Here is a 16147-nt window from a genome sequence, read left to right as displayed (position 1 = left end):
ATCTGTACAATAACAAGATTGAATTTACACTCATTAGGGAGATGAAGTCAAAAGTTTTAAAAGAACAAATGTCAACTTAGGTGTGAACCAGTTAGAACTTTCTATTACTGCTAATGTGAATGTAAAATGACAAAACCATTTTGGAAAACAGTCTAGAAATTTCTTGTATTACTGTTAAGAACCAGCAGTTCTGTTCTTAAGTGTTTGCTTGAGAGGAATGAAAACACATGTTCACAGTAGATTTGTACATACAAGTTGACTATCTCTTATCTGAAATTCTTGGGACCAGAGTGTTTCAAATTTTCATTTGAAATCCACTTGATCTGCAAAGAGGACAGCTACTCCTGCTTTTTTTTTTTCAGTTCCAGTCACATGGAGTATTGTTTTCCACCCTTTAATGTTCACACTATGAGTTTCTTTTTGAATTAAATGTGTTTCTTGTATGCAGTGTATTGTTGGATCTTGCTTCTTGACCCATTCTGCTAGTCTATTTCTTTTGACTGGGGTGTTGAGACCATTAACATTGATGGTTATAACTCATACATATTGATTTATCATTGTCATGACTTTTTCTGTTTATTGGATTCTCCCCCTTTGCATTTAATTTCTTGTCCCACCTGACAGATTCATTCTGCTGGGCTTCCTGGGGTTGTGATCCTCGTTGTCTTTTCCTAGGATATTCTCTAAATGTTTTTGGAGTGCTGATTTGGTGTTCATGAAGTTCCTAAGGTGCTCTTTGTCATGAAAGTATCTTATTTCTCCATCAATTTTGAAAGATAATTTTGCAGGGTACATTGATCTCTGCTCAGTTGGAGGGCATTTTCTTTTAGGGCTTGGAATACATCACTCCAAGCTCTTCTTGCCTTGAGGGTTTGCATGGAGAAGTCTGCTGTGATTCTGATGGGCTTTCCTTTGTATGTGATTTGTTTCTTTTCTCAAAGAGCTTGTAGAATTTTTTTCTTCTGTTGGGTTCCTGGAATCTTAACTATTATATGCCTATGTGTAGATTTTTTTGACCAAGGCTAGTTGGAGTCCTATATGCCTCACTTATCTGTATGTCAAGTTCTTTTCTCCTACTTGGGAAGTTTTCTGCCATCATTTCTGTGAAGGATTTTTTTTTTTGTCATCTGCACTCTCTCCTATTTCTTCTTTGACTCCGATCAGTCTTATGTTATTCTTCTTTGCACTGTCTAGCAGCTCCTGGATTAATTTCTTGTGGTCCCTTACTATTTTAAAGAAATTTTTCTTTTCCTGGTCACTAATTGCAATCTTATCGTCTATATCTGAAATTCTGACCTCACATTGGTTCATTCTGCTGTGTAGATTTTCAGTGGAGTTTTTAATCTCCTGGAAATCTATTTGCATCTGTTTTATGAATTCCATTTGTTTCCTATGTTGGGATTCCATCATGTTCCTCATTTCCTCTATTTTTTAATCTGTGTCCTCTCTAGTTTTATTAATTATGTCTTGCACTATGAGCACAATCTCTGTTGTTATCTGAGAAATTATTTTTGATTTCATTTTTTCCAATTCCTCTTTTGTTGCCAGTTCAGGGAGTCCAGGTTATTGAATATCAGATTGTTCCATCTCCTTTCCCTTTGGGGTTGTTTTAGGTGATCTGGAAGTCTAGTTTTGAAACTTTTTTACTTGTCTTCTCATTTCAATGGGGCGGGGCACAGGTAGGGTTGTGCTGCTGGCATCCACGCAGCTCACCTCCTCTGTGCTTGTGGTGGGGTATGGCGGCCCAGAAGCCTCCTCTTGTGTGGTGGGAGTAGCTTACTTCCTCAGTGCTCACGGCGGGGGGGGGGGGGGTACAGCATCCCAGAAGCCTCCTTTTGTGCGCTGGGAGCAGCTCAACTCCTCTGTGCTCACAGGGGTGGTACAGCAGCCTGGAAGCTTCCTCTTGTGCCATGGGAGTGGCTCACCTCTTCTGTGCTCCTGGGGGTAGTATGGCGGTGGCCCTGAAGCCTCCTTTTGTGCGCTGGGAGCGGCTCACCTTCTTTGTGCTTGTGTGGTGGTACAGTGGCCCAGAAGCCTCCTCTTGAGTGTTGGCAATCTTGAAAGGCATGTGAAAGGATTCTCTTTGACAAGTAAATCATTAAATTTGATTGCCAACAGTAAAAGACATGTGAGAAGGAAGTACAGAAAAAATGGTCTGGATTTCCATGGATGCATTGCAAAGAGTGTCCTGAATCTTTCTCAGGTAGATATAAAATGAAAAAATACTAAAAGTAACCCCCCTAAGTATTACTAGCAAAAATAAGAAGCCATCTGCACAATTACACAGATCTTCCTCCAAAAGGATATACCATTTGCTGATAGGATCTGCAAGTCAGAAAGATCAATAATAAAAACCCAATGACTCATTTAATATGAAATTGATAGCCATACTAAATTATTGAAAATATTATATCTTATGAGCATGAGATTACACATCAAAATAAAATGACCAAGAGAAAATCTTAGGATAGTTTTAATTGTTGTTCATATTATACTTTCCTCATGTAAGTACAGTGAGCCCACAAATTAGGACCGGACTGACATAGGAACAACTTGGGTTAGTTAGGTTAATGGAAGATTCCTCTGCCTCTTGTTATCTATAGTGTGTACCCAGGTAAACATCCAGATGTCAGCTGTATTAATTTACAAACAACTTCAATTACAACCAGCCCATGGGAACTGATGGAGTTCATAAGCCACGGGTCAACAGAAAATAGAAATTCATAAACAAAGTGATAGAACACCATGAATGTAGGAGCTGTGAGGTAGTTAAGCATGTACACTAGAAACAGTGTTCAATCTAAAAGGTGAAAAATGCTCATTTTTGCATTAATGACCATCCAGGCATCCAACCCTATAGTGTAAACATTTATTTGATATACTCACACACAAAAAATTTATTAAGCCTGAATTTTCAAGAGAAGATTTTACTTTTTCTTTGATAGTAACAAAATTATAGTCATAAAAATATTTGAATTTGAGTACTTAACTGTAAAAAAAAATGATGAACCTATTTATTTTCTTGCCATGGACCACTGAGTATTAGAGAAAAATTTCAGGATTAATGAACAATTTCATGAAAGATACAATAGTTTATATTCTTGGAGTTAAACTGCTAAATTATTTATGAGAATAAAACTTTCAGCAAGACTTGCAAGGTAGCTTGAGATTTCAGCCTTCATTTTGCATTAAGCTGAGTGCATGTAAACATCATGAACTGGAAACATGTACAAACAAAAAAACAAAAACAGAAGCAAGGAAATCAAGGGATAGGTGAATGGGGAAGAGAAGATAAAGGGGATGAAAATAGGAAATGGGATATATATATACCAGCACTGACTTCTGACATGGAATGAATGTAAGCATTCTGCACTGTACACATGCACTAAAAATACAATTTTTTAAAAATGAATGAATAAAATTAACAGAAAGGCTCTGTCATATTAATTACCCTGGAACATATTACCTTTCAAATATCTTAGTAACAATTCACCATGAGATGTGAGGACAATATGTTTAATGTTCATTCATAGAATTTTTTGCCTGACTTCTCCCAGTAGTAATATATCAGGGGTGGCAATTAAGTCAAAGTCCTTCGGGAAAAGTACACTGATTCCCAAGGGCTGCATTACCTGAATGAATACAAGAATGTTAGCTAAATAAAACATTTAAAGCCATTAATAGAAATCTTGTTTTAGGTCATAATCTCTGATTTTAGCCTACACAATTGACTATGCCTGCACTAGGTGTTTTTTTAAACCCACAACTAAGTCAGTAGAAACTTCACTGACCTACAGAAAAGGGGGAAGGCAGCTCTCTCCCTCTTCTTCTTTCTCTTCCTGTTCCTCTTCCTCATTATCTTACTGTTCCTCTTTCTCCTCCTCCTCTTTTTCTTCCTCTTCCTCTTCCTCCTCCTCTGCCTCTCCCTCCCTCCTCTCTCTCTCTGTCTCTCTCTATCAGTACTGGAGATGATATCCATGTCCTCTTACACCCTATATACAGGCAAGATCTCTACCACTAAGTTATACCCTCAGCCCTGAAATATCCCCTTAACCTTGAGCTAGCCTTGCTATGATGGATCATTATCTGCTTTTACTAGATGAGAGAGCACTAAGCCAAGCCACCCTCTCTGTACATACTGGACGACTCCTTATAAGGTTCTCCTTTCTGTAACAGGTCATGGAACAGCTGGTAGATGAGGGTTTGGTGAAAGCCATTGGCATCTCCAATTTCAACCACTTCCAAATTGAAAAGCTTTTGAACAAGCCTGGACTGAAATATAAACCAGTCACTAACCAGGTAAAGACTGTTTACTAAAGAGCTTGCTCAATAGAGGCAAGTTCAGTGCTATGTACTAAGTCTCATCTCAGGGATTAGGATGCTTTGGTGAAGTTGAATGCATATCAACAGGTCTAGTTTAGCAAGTCTATTTGTTTGGCCTTTGCTTAGCTTAGTGATCTTTTTTGAATGTACAACTGCTCTAAAAGCAGGCCACCTCCCATACTGATGCAGATTGTTCACTCTTTCAGGTGGAGTGTCATCCATACCTCACCCAGGACAAACTGATTCAGTACTGCCACTCTAAGGGCATCACTGTCACTGCCTACAGCCCTCTGGGCTCTCCAGATAGACCATGGTGAGGCTTCTCATTGGTGCTTCTTTCTCCTGATACTTTTAAAATAATATTTTATAATTCTTAATGTTGGTGTGAATCTTCATTGCACTGGAAAGAAAAACTGTCAAAGGCAATAGTTTGGCATGGATTAAAGAGATTACAGTGAGAAAACATGGGAATTAAACAAACAAACATGCAAATGGCAACATCCTGACCCTCTGAATGTACTTTAGCTCAGCCATGCGGAGGTAGACCAAACTTGGCAAAATGCTGAGGCTCTAGACCCCATGGGAAGAACATACAGCTGTCAGGTCCTCTTGTTTGTCTTGCAGATGAAGAAGGCTGTGGTGCTCAGCCTTAAGATTGTTATGAGGAGAGTACATGTACATGCACTAACCATGGTGATTACCCACACTGCCATCTCTCTGCCTCTAGGGCCAAGCCAGAGGACCCGTCACTGCTGGAAGATCCCAAGATTAAGGAGATTGCTCTGAAACACAATAAAACCACAGCCCAGGTACAATGATTGTTTTTCTTCTCCCTCCTATCCAGCCATCCATTTTTTAGTCTTGTGTTTAATTCCTTGTATTGTCTTCATTTAGCCCCTTGAGGGGCAAAGATGAGATGAATCCCATTAACTACTTTCTTTGAAATATGCTGAGAATCAAGAAACACAATGGGTCTCAGTAAAACAGGATGTCCCCACTCCCCTGACTTCCTGGTAAGCCCTCCAGTGAACACAGGGCTTGAGTTTGGGGTCATACCCCAAGCCTCACCCTTAAGACACCAAGCCACTCTCCAAATTCTCAAATAAGGAAAATCATAGCATTACTACTCAGACTCAGAGAAATGAGAGGAGGACTGGCAGATACCTCTAATAGTTAAACTGTCAGTTAATATGAGCTATTGTACCTAAACCCTCAAGAAGCTATAGAGATACTTTATTTTATCTTTCTTTTTTTTGTTGTTGAGATTTCACAGACAATTGAAACCACAGTGTCCTTTTTCTGTGCAGGTTCTGATTCGATTCCATATCCAGAGGAATGTAGCAGTGATCCCCAAGTCTGTGACCCCGGCACGCATTGTTGAGAACTTTCAGGTGAGATCCTGGCCAATCCTCTGGTATTCATCAGTAGAGCAACTTGTCATCTATTAGGCAGGCATCTGGCCTCAGTAGAGCTGAGATCAATGAAACATGGGCCAGCCATGGTGGAGAGAGTGACTGGAGAAGGCCTGTCATATCTGAGCACAACTGTGTATGACAACGTGGAGAAAACCATTGTTTTCCCTTCATCAGTTAGGTCGTAGGCTGCACAGGAGAGCAGACCTGTCCTACAGACCCACCTCCTCACATAAGATGAATGGGCAGTTATTGAAGAACTGTCCTTCTTGAAGAAACTGGAAGAAGGGACACTGCATGCCGAGGTTTCATACCTTCAGGGCTGGTCTCCCTCCTTTTGGAACATAAGCCCTGGAAATACCAGGCCTCTACACTGGCCCACATTCATCTCTGCTCCACATAGGTAAGCTTCCTGGCTTAAAGATGACAAGGTGCTGAGAAGAGGATGAAACCACTGACAGTGGAGTAATGGGATCCAGTGTTGGTGAAGGACTTACTTTGGAGAAAAATTTGTATTCATTGGACATAGTGGGAGAATATCCTGTCCTGGTGTGAGCTGTGGATGAGAGCACATTCCCTGGTAGAATGTGTAGAGCTTTCTGATCCCACCAAGAATTGTCCTGCCAACGATGTTTTTGAACTTACCTTTCCAGGTCTTCGACTTCAAGCTGAGCAATGAGGAGATGGCGGCCATCCTCAGCTTCAATAGAAACTGGAGGGCCTGCACTTGGGCTTTGTAAGTTCCAAGTAGTTAACTTGGAGCATGTTAGAGGTTTACTATAGTAGCACAGGATTTGATGAAAGGATTGGCTGACATATCTTCTTTCTTCAAGTACTGTTTTCCAGCAGTTTTGAAAATTTAAGTTGGAGTCCCACTGAATCATAATGAGGAAAGATACGTTTCTAATTGCTGCTCATTGTCTAGAATTCTAGATGTAGACCTGATATTTTAAGAGAGGCTAGGTCATTGCTATATATGAGGTTTATTCATTCATTCCTTACTTTATGGGTAATTTACTGTTTGTCAGGCAGTCTCTCAGAGGTTGGGATTATCACTCTATACAAAGTCCCTGCTTTCACAAGCTCATATTCTAGAGGGAAAAATATGAGTAATTTAAATTATACAGCGGTACTTCCATTCCACAAATTAATTCTTCCCACGGTTCTGGTTGCAAACTGAATTTGGGCAAGAACAGAATCAAATTCAATGGTTAGCTGCAATGTTGACCTTATGGGGAAATCTGATTCAGCTCTTGTCCAATAAGATTTGTGACCAGAATTGTGGAAAGAATTAAATTCATGAATCAAGGTCCCACCATATATGACAGGAATAGTACAAAGAAAAAAATGTAAGAGCAAGAGGATAGGAAGTAGTGGGGCATGGTGAGATGGATCCATCCTATGGAGTGAGCTAGGGGAGGTTTTACCGATAAGGTGACAGTTTAGCAGGAACCATTTCCATCAGATGGAAATGATGGCTGAGCCATCAGGCTATTTAGGGCAAGAATTTTTGTATTGTAATAACAGGTGTAAAGGCCCTGGGTATTTTGATATTAAGCATGTCATCCAATGAGACTGGAGCAGAGTAAGTGAGAGAGTTTTATGGGCACAGCAAATGTAGAGTGGCATAGATCATGGGAGCAACTTTGATTTTAGTTCTGAATGAGCCATGATGTCCCTTGATGGTTTTAGCAGATTGGTATGACGATCTGCCTCACATTCTACAAGAACCACACTAACTACCACACTAAAAGACTATAGGGAGATTGTTTTAATAATCCAAGAAGAGAAAGAAGAGAAAGCAGTGACCAGACCTGGGTGGAGGTCCTGTTAAAGAATGTTAATGTTAAAGAATGATCAGATTCTGGGTATATTGGGGAAACAGCCAAGTAAATTTGCTAACAAGTTAGGGGTCAAAGATGGCTGTTAGTTTTTGTTTGTTGGTTGCTTTTGCCTGAGCAATACGAAAGAATGCCATTGCCATTCAGGAAAAGAAGTTAAGAATTTCATTTGAGACATGTTTGAGATGCTCATTGGACACCTAAGAGGGAATCTCAAATAGACAGTTGGATGGAGTAAATTTACCTGGGCTTAAATCTCAGCTATCTCTTGTATTTATCAGGTGTGGCCTTGAGTCAACTCCAACATTACCAAGTTGATTTTTTCATCTGTACAGTAGAGTTGAAAATACTAATTACCACTGAATGTGAGCTTAGGATGTGTCAAGGATCACGAGCATTTGCCTGTAGTATTTCTCATTTAATATGACAATCACCAAGCATTGATTCCACTATTTCCATTGATTCCACCTGACATGGTTGTCAGAAAGAATGAGGCACTATTTATAAGGTGCTTCACCTGCCATTAGGCTTATCATGAGCTATGATTATTATTTCATTCTGGTTCTCTGATCACCACTTACATGCCTCCTCTCTCAAATATTCCCCATAAATTTGAAGAAGTGTGAAGGTGGGAGCCCCTTCTTTTGTTCTTACAAAGTCTTGATGTGGTGGGTAGAGGCTGAGAGAGCACAAAGAAGACAGAACACACAGACAAGAATGCATATTATGCTATAGATGTTGCTTTGTGGGACATTTTCTTCTCTATGCTTCTTTCTGCAGTGCTGAAGATTTGGAGGAATATCCCTTCCATGAGGAATACTGAGGCTGAGTCTCCCAATGAGATTATCTGGTAGATGCTCCTTTATCATTGAAGTGAAACCCACGTCTCTGTTTTAGTCAAGCTTATCTGGAATCCTGCTGTGGTTGGCCTTGTTGCTGGCAGACCTGAGACAATGTTCTTTTCCCATCCAGGTGTTCAGCCAGGAGCAGACCATCCCTGAGAAATGGGACTTGGATAAGCCAATGACTACTTTTTTTTCACTTGTTTGTTGTGGCAAAATGAGTGCTAAATGCCAGAAACTCTCAAAATTGAGGTTACAAAGATAACAACAGTAAAATATAATAAACAGTAAAATATAATAATAGTAATCAATATTTATTGTGTGTTTATTATGCACCAAAATAGTTTTAAGTGGTTTTCCTATGGGTAATCTCATTTGTTGGGAAAATAGTCCTCTGATTCTTAGTCAAAGTAACACCATTTTAGTGAGTTGCTGTTTAGCTGTACAGCTCATCATGTTTGGAGGCTCTGTGCCAGCCTTTGTATGAGAATATCATCCACTACTGCTACTTGCAGTGCTTTCTGAGCTGTGTATCCTATAAGATGGTATTATGGACAGCTAAGTTAGGTTGAAATATTAAAGGCAGTCAGGGCTAGGCCTTCAGTGATTCACTTCAGAAGATGAAAACACCTTATAGCTGTGGCTGGAGGCAATCTGTTGAAGGGCAGGTCTCAAAATAAAGATGGAATGACCAAGCCTGCATGCCTCCCCAAGGGATAAGTAATATAGTACAATTGTTATTTCCTGGTCCCATAAAATGTAGATAGGCATCAGTCACTCAGGTGGGTGACCAGGACCTCCTGATTCATCTCTTCCTAAAACATTCTTTTGTTTTCCCATATACATGTGCTACATGACCCACTTCCCCACTGCATCAATATTACCTAAGTAGCTATACTTGTAATCTTATTAGTTGATCATAGTTTTGTCCCTTATTGTACTTACCTTGTGATTTTTCTCTATAAAATTTCTTCTGTGAAATGAGGTCTCTAGCAACCCACTTCTGGGTCCCCTCCTGTCTCTCAGGTGCTATCTCTTTCTCTCAATTAAGTTTTCCTACTCTTAACTTCTATTGTTACTTAGAATTCATTCTTAGATTTTGGGGAACAAGAACTCAGCATTTCTGACATCTAGCATGTTGGGATTTACATTTATTCAGCCCATATCAATGAGATAGGAATGGACTAAATATGTATATTGCATCTCCCAAGGCTCCTCTTGTCTGTAAATTTCCCTTTTGCTGCTTAAATTAGAGCCATATAAAACCAGCTATAGAACTCATATTTACCAAGCTGGACTTACCTGAGTCATTCTTTGGTCTGTGAGCACCATCCAAATTTGGAGGCAGAAATTTCATTTATGTCTGTGTACAAAATTAACAAACATCATTGATTCTAACTCTTATAATTCACATTTTATAGATGAGGAAATGGAGGCACTAGAAGGCCAGGGTGTTTGCCCAAGGCCACACATAGAGTAAGTCTCTGCAGCACATTTCAAAGGCAGGCAGGCTCTGGGAAAGTTCAAGGTGATTTGTGGTCTTCTTTGTTTTCTCATCCTCTTTTCTCTGTCCTTTCTCCATTCTTCCCCTTTCTTGTTCTCTTGATTTTCATTCATATGCTATAGGGACAGGGTCTCCATAGGTAGGGAAAAGATAGGATAAAGGCCTCATTGAGCATTATTAAGATCAATAGGGAAATTTAATAAAAGTAGTTTCTGCCAAAGTAATTTCTGCCTTTAGAAGTAGACTGCAGTTAGGGCAGTTAGAAAGACAAAAGAGGCAGAGAAAACTAGACAGAGAGGCACCATGTAACACAATTACCAAACAAATTTATCAAGAAGAGTTGTCACTGAGGAAGCCACAAATGAAAGACCAAGAAACCCAGCTCCCCTCAGCTACTTGACACAGTGCAAGGGCCATAAGTGACAGCCACCTAAGAACTCTTTATTTAATGTGTAAAATGCACATGCACACACCACACTCACCTACACATATGCGCATGTATATATGTTCTCACTTTACCATCAGTATAGTATTACACCAGTTACACACTTGTACACATGTCCCTTTTACTAAATCATTAAGTAAGCTGACTTCCTAATAGGCTCTCCCCCTTCACTTATTCATTACAAAGGGACAAGAAGAAGCCAAAGACCAGAAGGAATGTAGGCAGGCATGCCCAGGTTAGGATCAAAGACAGTCAAGAGAACAATATCAGATATCCACAAGCTCCTGCCTGGGGGATGGGAAAGACACTAGTGAGAGAAAAGGAGCCAGGGATAAGAGCTCATGGGCTTTCAGGTCTGATGCCCCCCACCACCCCACTGAAGCGTATCTTCTTTCTTTTCCATGTTTTTTTTCTGAAGAAACTATCTTGCTATACTAAGCCTTGCCTTTTTTAGTTCTTTATTGGTGCCAGGTTTAGGTCCACCAGGAAATGCATTTTCAGCAGAATGGTGGCATGGCATGACATGCATGGCAAGCTGCCCACCCTTGGACTGTCATGCCTGGCCTGAATGAGACCTTTGCAAACAAACAAGCCACAGTCAGCCAACAATGGGCTATTGTCAGTAAACAGAATGGAGGGCCACAAAGAAAATTAAGGATGGAGCATACAATCTCCTGGGCACCAGAGTCCAGTGTTATATGGACACCTGCACTGACCATCCTTGGACCCTCAGTCCTAAACATTTCACCCCAGATCCGTTAGCCCCTTCAAGGATTATGTAAGCCTAATTCTCTTCCCAGCTAATGGCTGATATTTTTCTCTCTCAATGTCAGCCCATGCACACACAAGCAAAAATATTCTGCTCTTCCCAGATAGCTGCTAAAATCTGCTGATTTCAGTCTCTGTTCAAACCTGGACTGAAATAAACCTTTTTCTCATAAAGCCTGTCTCTAGGTGGCCTCATGTGCTGTTTATAACAGCAACAATAGGACCACACCTTCCCACTTTCTGTCTTTGAATTTAAAATAGTTTATTCTTAGGAGCATTTATAGGATTACAGAAAAAAATTGATGTAGTGTTATCAACTGAAGTCCATCCTTTTCACTGAGGCTCATGTTTTCTGTTGTATTTTTTACTGTTTTTCACAAATGCTTAGTGAAACTTATTTATCACTATAGCATCACCAGAAGTGTTGTGGCCCTGAAAACTGCCTGTACTCCACCTGTTCATCACTCCTCCTCTTTTCCTGAGTCTCTGACAACCACTGATCTAATTAAGATCTTCATAGTTGAAATCATACAATATGAAGTCTACCCAGACTAACTTCTTTCACTTAACAGTATACATTTATGGTCTTCTGTGGGTTTTTTTCTGGCTTGATAGCCTATTTCTTCCTTCATTGAATTACTCTTCTATTCTCTAATTGCACCACAGTTTGCTTATGCATTATATACGGAAGCATATCTCAGTTGCTTAATTGCTCAAATATAATTTTTCTGTTGGTTCACCATGACTCAGCAAATTCAATTTAAGTGTGTTGAAGAACACAGCTTTGGTCATTCTCTGAAAAGAGACTGAGAAAACAGATTTTTCAGTGTGAAAGGTTGCAGTCCCAGATTCCATTTAGTCAATGTTCACATCCTGATCAGATTAGCGCCTGCAGCCCAGGAGACTGGATTTTGTCACCCCTGCTGAGGCAGCAGATGGGCAGCCTGGGAGACATTCTCACCTTAGGCTCAGGACAGTCTCTTGGAGACCACAAAGGCATTTTGCTCTTGCTATATTTCCTTAACAACCTGACAGGACTCTGTGATATGCTCCTGCCCTTATCACACTTCCTTCACATCCGGCCTGACAGGAGGGGGGACACTCTCAATTTAATAGACTCCAGGTAGATACCACCCCTGACCGCTCTCCAAATTCTAGGAAAATGAAAAACAGGCACCAACCCTGGAACTCACTGCAGTAGTTTTGCACCTCTGACTTAGGCCTGTTTAGAACTCTCCCAAGGTTACTTTAGCCTCAGACCTAAAACAGACAGGGCTGCTCTGTGTCAAACTCACTGGAGCCTTGTCAGTGTGCTCCTCTCTGAGGGGTGCATTTTCCTTTCATAAATCTCTGTCTTTCTCATAACTTCTGTGTGTCCTGCTCAGTTCTTTGTTAGGGATATGAAGAAGCTGGGTATCAGGTGAGACAGAGACAGGTCTGGTAGCATCTTGGCTTGTCAGCCAGGAGATTGGTGAGTGTTTTTCCCATCTTTGGTTTATTTTCAATACCTTGGTCTGATTTAAGGCTGCCCACAGCTTGCAGAATCTGTCAGATCAACCTGGTCTTGGAACGGACTATAAGGTTCTGCTAGGTGGAAGGCAAAGCAGTGCATCATGCAGGTTTATGTTTTGAATTTGTTCATGCAAAACTGTAATTTACCTAAGAAGACTGCCTGAGGTCACAGCTGTAAGCTTCTCTTTTCACCCAGGGACAGGAGCCCAAGAAAAGTATATGAAGGGTTCCTACCTCTTCAAGTATTGCCCCTCCCTGAGCTCCTTCACTCAGTCCATGTAGGAAAAAAAAAAAGTATGATTCTCTTTTGCTGAGAAACAGCAGAGGCCTGGAGAAAAGATGGTCTCCAGCAGATCCGCAGCCGCCCAGCACCCTAGCTGTGTCCTAGGCAGAGAGATGTGGGTCTAGGCTGGGACAGCTCATCACATGCCAGGGTGGACATGGACATGGACAGAGCACAGACTCAGCGAGCTGCGCCCCCAGTGCACCCAGGTGCTCCAGAAGCAGGGAGACTAGCTTCATCAGCTGGAGCCACAGCAGAGTTGTTCTCAGGTTTCTCTCTGCCCCTGGCCTGGACTGTGAGCAGTGATGGAGTGAGGACAGAGCAGTTCTATGACTCTCCTGTTCGGCTGGGGCCTGGGATGCTCTTGTGCTGAATCAGTTGCCCTGCCACCCCAATCACATACCAGCTGGACGCCCTGCACCACAGCGGGGTAGAGTGGAGCTGGACCTCATCCCAGGACTCCCTTTGTCCAGGCAGATGGAGAGAGCATTTCAGTTAAAAATAAGGACTTTAAAACTGGCTCCGATAATCACTAAATTCTCATAACGCCTTCCAGATACCACCCCCTTTAGAGGTCAGCTATCCATGGGCTGTAGAACTGTGCCAGCTTTTTCGTGCCTTTAAAGCAATGAGTCACAGTGACTCTAGGGGTTGTGGGCCCTGGTTAAAGTCTCCTCTCACACAGTTAGTTGACTCTTTAGGCTGTGATTCACATTCTCTTCACAAGTGCTCAGTTCAGTTCATATAGGTCACAAATCTAGACTGGTGCTAAAAATTAAAGTCTTTAACCGGGGCCTTAAGGATCACAGTGCATGGAAAAAGTCTCGGGAACCCTGATCATGACACTGGTGGCATGTTTGCCCAGAGACCACTGGTAGCTCAGTCAGGCACTCAGGGAGACACCCCTATGCATGTAATCGCAAGTCTAAGTTTGGGGAGGGACAACCCCAAGTTGGTTGTAGACTCAGTTCCTTGGAAACCTCAAGACAATAAGGGAAATAGCCATTGTATTCCACTAGACTCCCCTGTGGCTCGTATTCTAAACCACTCAGAGTTTGAGCCTGATAACCTGAAAGATTTTTTTTAAAACAATACAGCCTGACCCCCAATATAAATTTGAGGACAGTGAACACTGAGCCAAAACTGTAAGTCTCAATTACAATACCTTTCTCCAGTTAACAGAAGATAGATAATGGTTTGAAGCGCCATTCATACAAGCCTTTATGCCCCCCGAGGATAACCCTGAACTTTTTGTGGGACAAGACAACAGTGTCACTGTGGATCATCCTCATTTCTTGTCTGAAATTTCATGACAAATATGCTTTAGTGTGGACTTATTTATGTATGTGCTGGATATTCAGTGGACACTTTTAAGTATGAAGACTTAGGTGCTTAAGTTTTTGCGAACTTTTAGAACATTTCTGATATTTCTCTTTACATAGTTGTATCTCTTCTCTCCTGGGACTCCAAGTAGTTAGGTTTTGTACCTTCTGTCTAGATTCTTTTTTCCCTCATTTCCATTTTTATTTTTAGTCCTACTTTTGAGAGAATAATTTATCCAATTCTTAAATTGACTTTTTAATTTCAGCTGACTTATTATTAAATTTTCTAGGGTTGTTTGTTATTGTCTTTTGGTTTTTCATAGCATTGTTTTGATTACAAATGTGTATCTTTTCTCTCCTAAAAATAATGTGGATTTTAAAATTTTGCTTCTTTTAATCTTTACTAATTTTTTTGAAATTTATTTCATGTTTTGTCTCTCTTTGTTACTCTAGGAGCTTTTATAAAAGACAACTATTGAATGCTCTGGGCTATTCCATCATGTTTAAGGGTGAGGCACCAAAACGCTGATGCTATGTGGAAGTAGCATATGATACAGATACACTACAGTGCTTACTGCCCACTACTAGATGACAGGCTATAAACTGGCTTTGTTGTTGGAGCAAATCCTCACATGTCAGTAACTGAAAGTCTTCTACAGAGGTCACTCAATTTTCCCAGAGAAGCATTCTGGTTTGGAAAGGAGTGAGGAGTTGTAATTCTTCTGGAGGCAGTGCTGAGGAGGGGGGCTGGGGGCTCCACTGAACCGTGCTCAGTGTTACTTATATCTTCTGTTTAACCACACATTTTACCCTTTACCCTCGATTCACTGTACAATCTGAAGCCACATTGCTCCAGAAAATAAACCTCTGGTTCTTCATTGGCTCTACAGGGAGCAGCATAGGATCTGGGGATGTTCAGCCCATCTTCCTGTTTTGGGTTCTGCCTCCTGACCTCTGCATCTTTCTTTAAGCCTTAAGTCTTTCTAGGGCTCTGGGGATGAAAATAGGCTTGCTTCTCTCATTAGCATTCCTTTTTTATGTCTCCTGGGTTGTAAGCTGAGCCTGAGCTGTGCTGATTCTTCACTATTTTTCATTCACTTCCAATTTTCTGAAAATTGTTAAAATTGTTTAGTTCTTTGAGAGGGGGTGTGGTGGGGAGCCTCAGGTAAAAGGCCAAAGACCAAGACCAAACCAGGCCACAATAAGCCTTTATTAGGGGAATAGATCTGCCAGGCTGTCTCTGAACAAAGGAGAGACAAAAAGCAATATGGCCAGGGTAGGGAGAGTCTTTTATAGAGCCTGGGGTGGGATTTATAGGGGCTGAGGTGGGGTTGAGTGAGGTAGTGACTAGGGAATGGAGGAGATGGTGACATCACTAGATGGTAGGAGGTGAGCAAGTATTAGGTTACTCTCTAGGTGGGAACAGGTGCATGCTGGGAAGAAGGGTTTGTTCTTTGGTGGGAGCAACCATCTTGGCATGACATCACACAGGGGAAGGGGCAAGGTACCATAGAAAGAGGGCAGCTAGTATACATAATAGCTGCTGAGGTAGTGGGAGACCTATCGTGCCAGGTTTTTGTTTTATGATAGTTGGGCAAAGGTCTCTTCTTCTGGAGCTGCTTCCTGCTGACAAGGGTGAAGATTGGGGCTAGACCTGGATCTGATGAGGCCCGTGGCAAGTGGGGACCTCTTCCTTTTGTTGTACTGGCTGGTACCCTGCCATGATGAACTCCTTAACTGTCTGGTTGGTGAATGCCCTCAATCATTCCTGCAAGAAATTTTGAAAACAGCGAACCAGACAGGGTCCAAAGCAGAGAATTAAATAGATAATACTGAGGGGGTCCCAAGAGTAATAGCCAGGGGAGCCATGAGCTCCAGGAACCAGATGTGCCCCA

The 16147-nt window shown here is 41.3% G+C and overlaps 1 protein-coding gene across 4 annotated transcripts in view; it reads left to right on the top strand.

Annotated features, from left to right (window-relative positions):
- The window catches only part of LOC101705915 (aldo-keto reductase family 1 member B10), a 30402-nt gene extending 21677 nt beyond the window's left edge, over positions 1 to 8725 (top strand). For 2 of the 4 annotated variants that reach the window (XM_013074538.3, XM_087206274.1), the window contains exons 6-12: positions 4177 to 4299; positions 4530 to 4636; positions 5051 to 5132; positions 5631 to 5714; positions 6389 to 6471; positions 8357 to 8426; positions 8549 to 8725. In XM_013074538.3, coding sequence (XP_012929992.2) covers positions 4177 to 4299; positions 4530 to 4636; positions 5051 to 5132; positions 5631 to 5714; positions 6389 to 6471; positions 8357 to 8399 — 522 coding nt within the window. In that variant the 3' untranslated portion in view covers positions 8400 to 8426; positions 8549 to 8725. Of the gene's footprint in view, positions 1 to 4176; positions 4300 to 4529; positions 4637 to 5050; positions 5133 to 5630; positions 5715 to 6388; positions 6472 to 8356 lie in introns of all 4 variants that reach the window. The other 2 variants (XM_004851211.4, XM_004851212.3) reach the window with 1 other exon arrangement.
- The last annotated feature ends 7422 nt before the right edge of the window (positions 8726 to 16147 follow it).

Source organism: Heterocephalus glaber, unplaced genomic scaffold (assembly GCF_053883595.1).
Source record: "Heterocephalus glaber isolate CG9 unplaced genomic scaffold, H.glaber_assembly_v1.0 deba00000621, whole genome shotgun sequence".
NCBI classification, from domain to species: domain Eukaryota; kingdom Metazoa; phylum Chordata; class Mammalia; order Rodentia; family Bathyergidae; genus Heterocephalus; species Heterocephalus glaber.
Note: the sequence above shows the minus strand (reverse complement) of the source record. Positions and strands in the feature narration are given on the sequence as shown.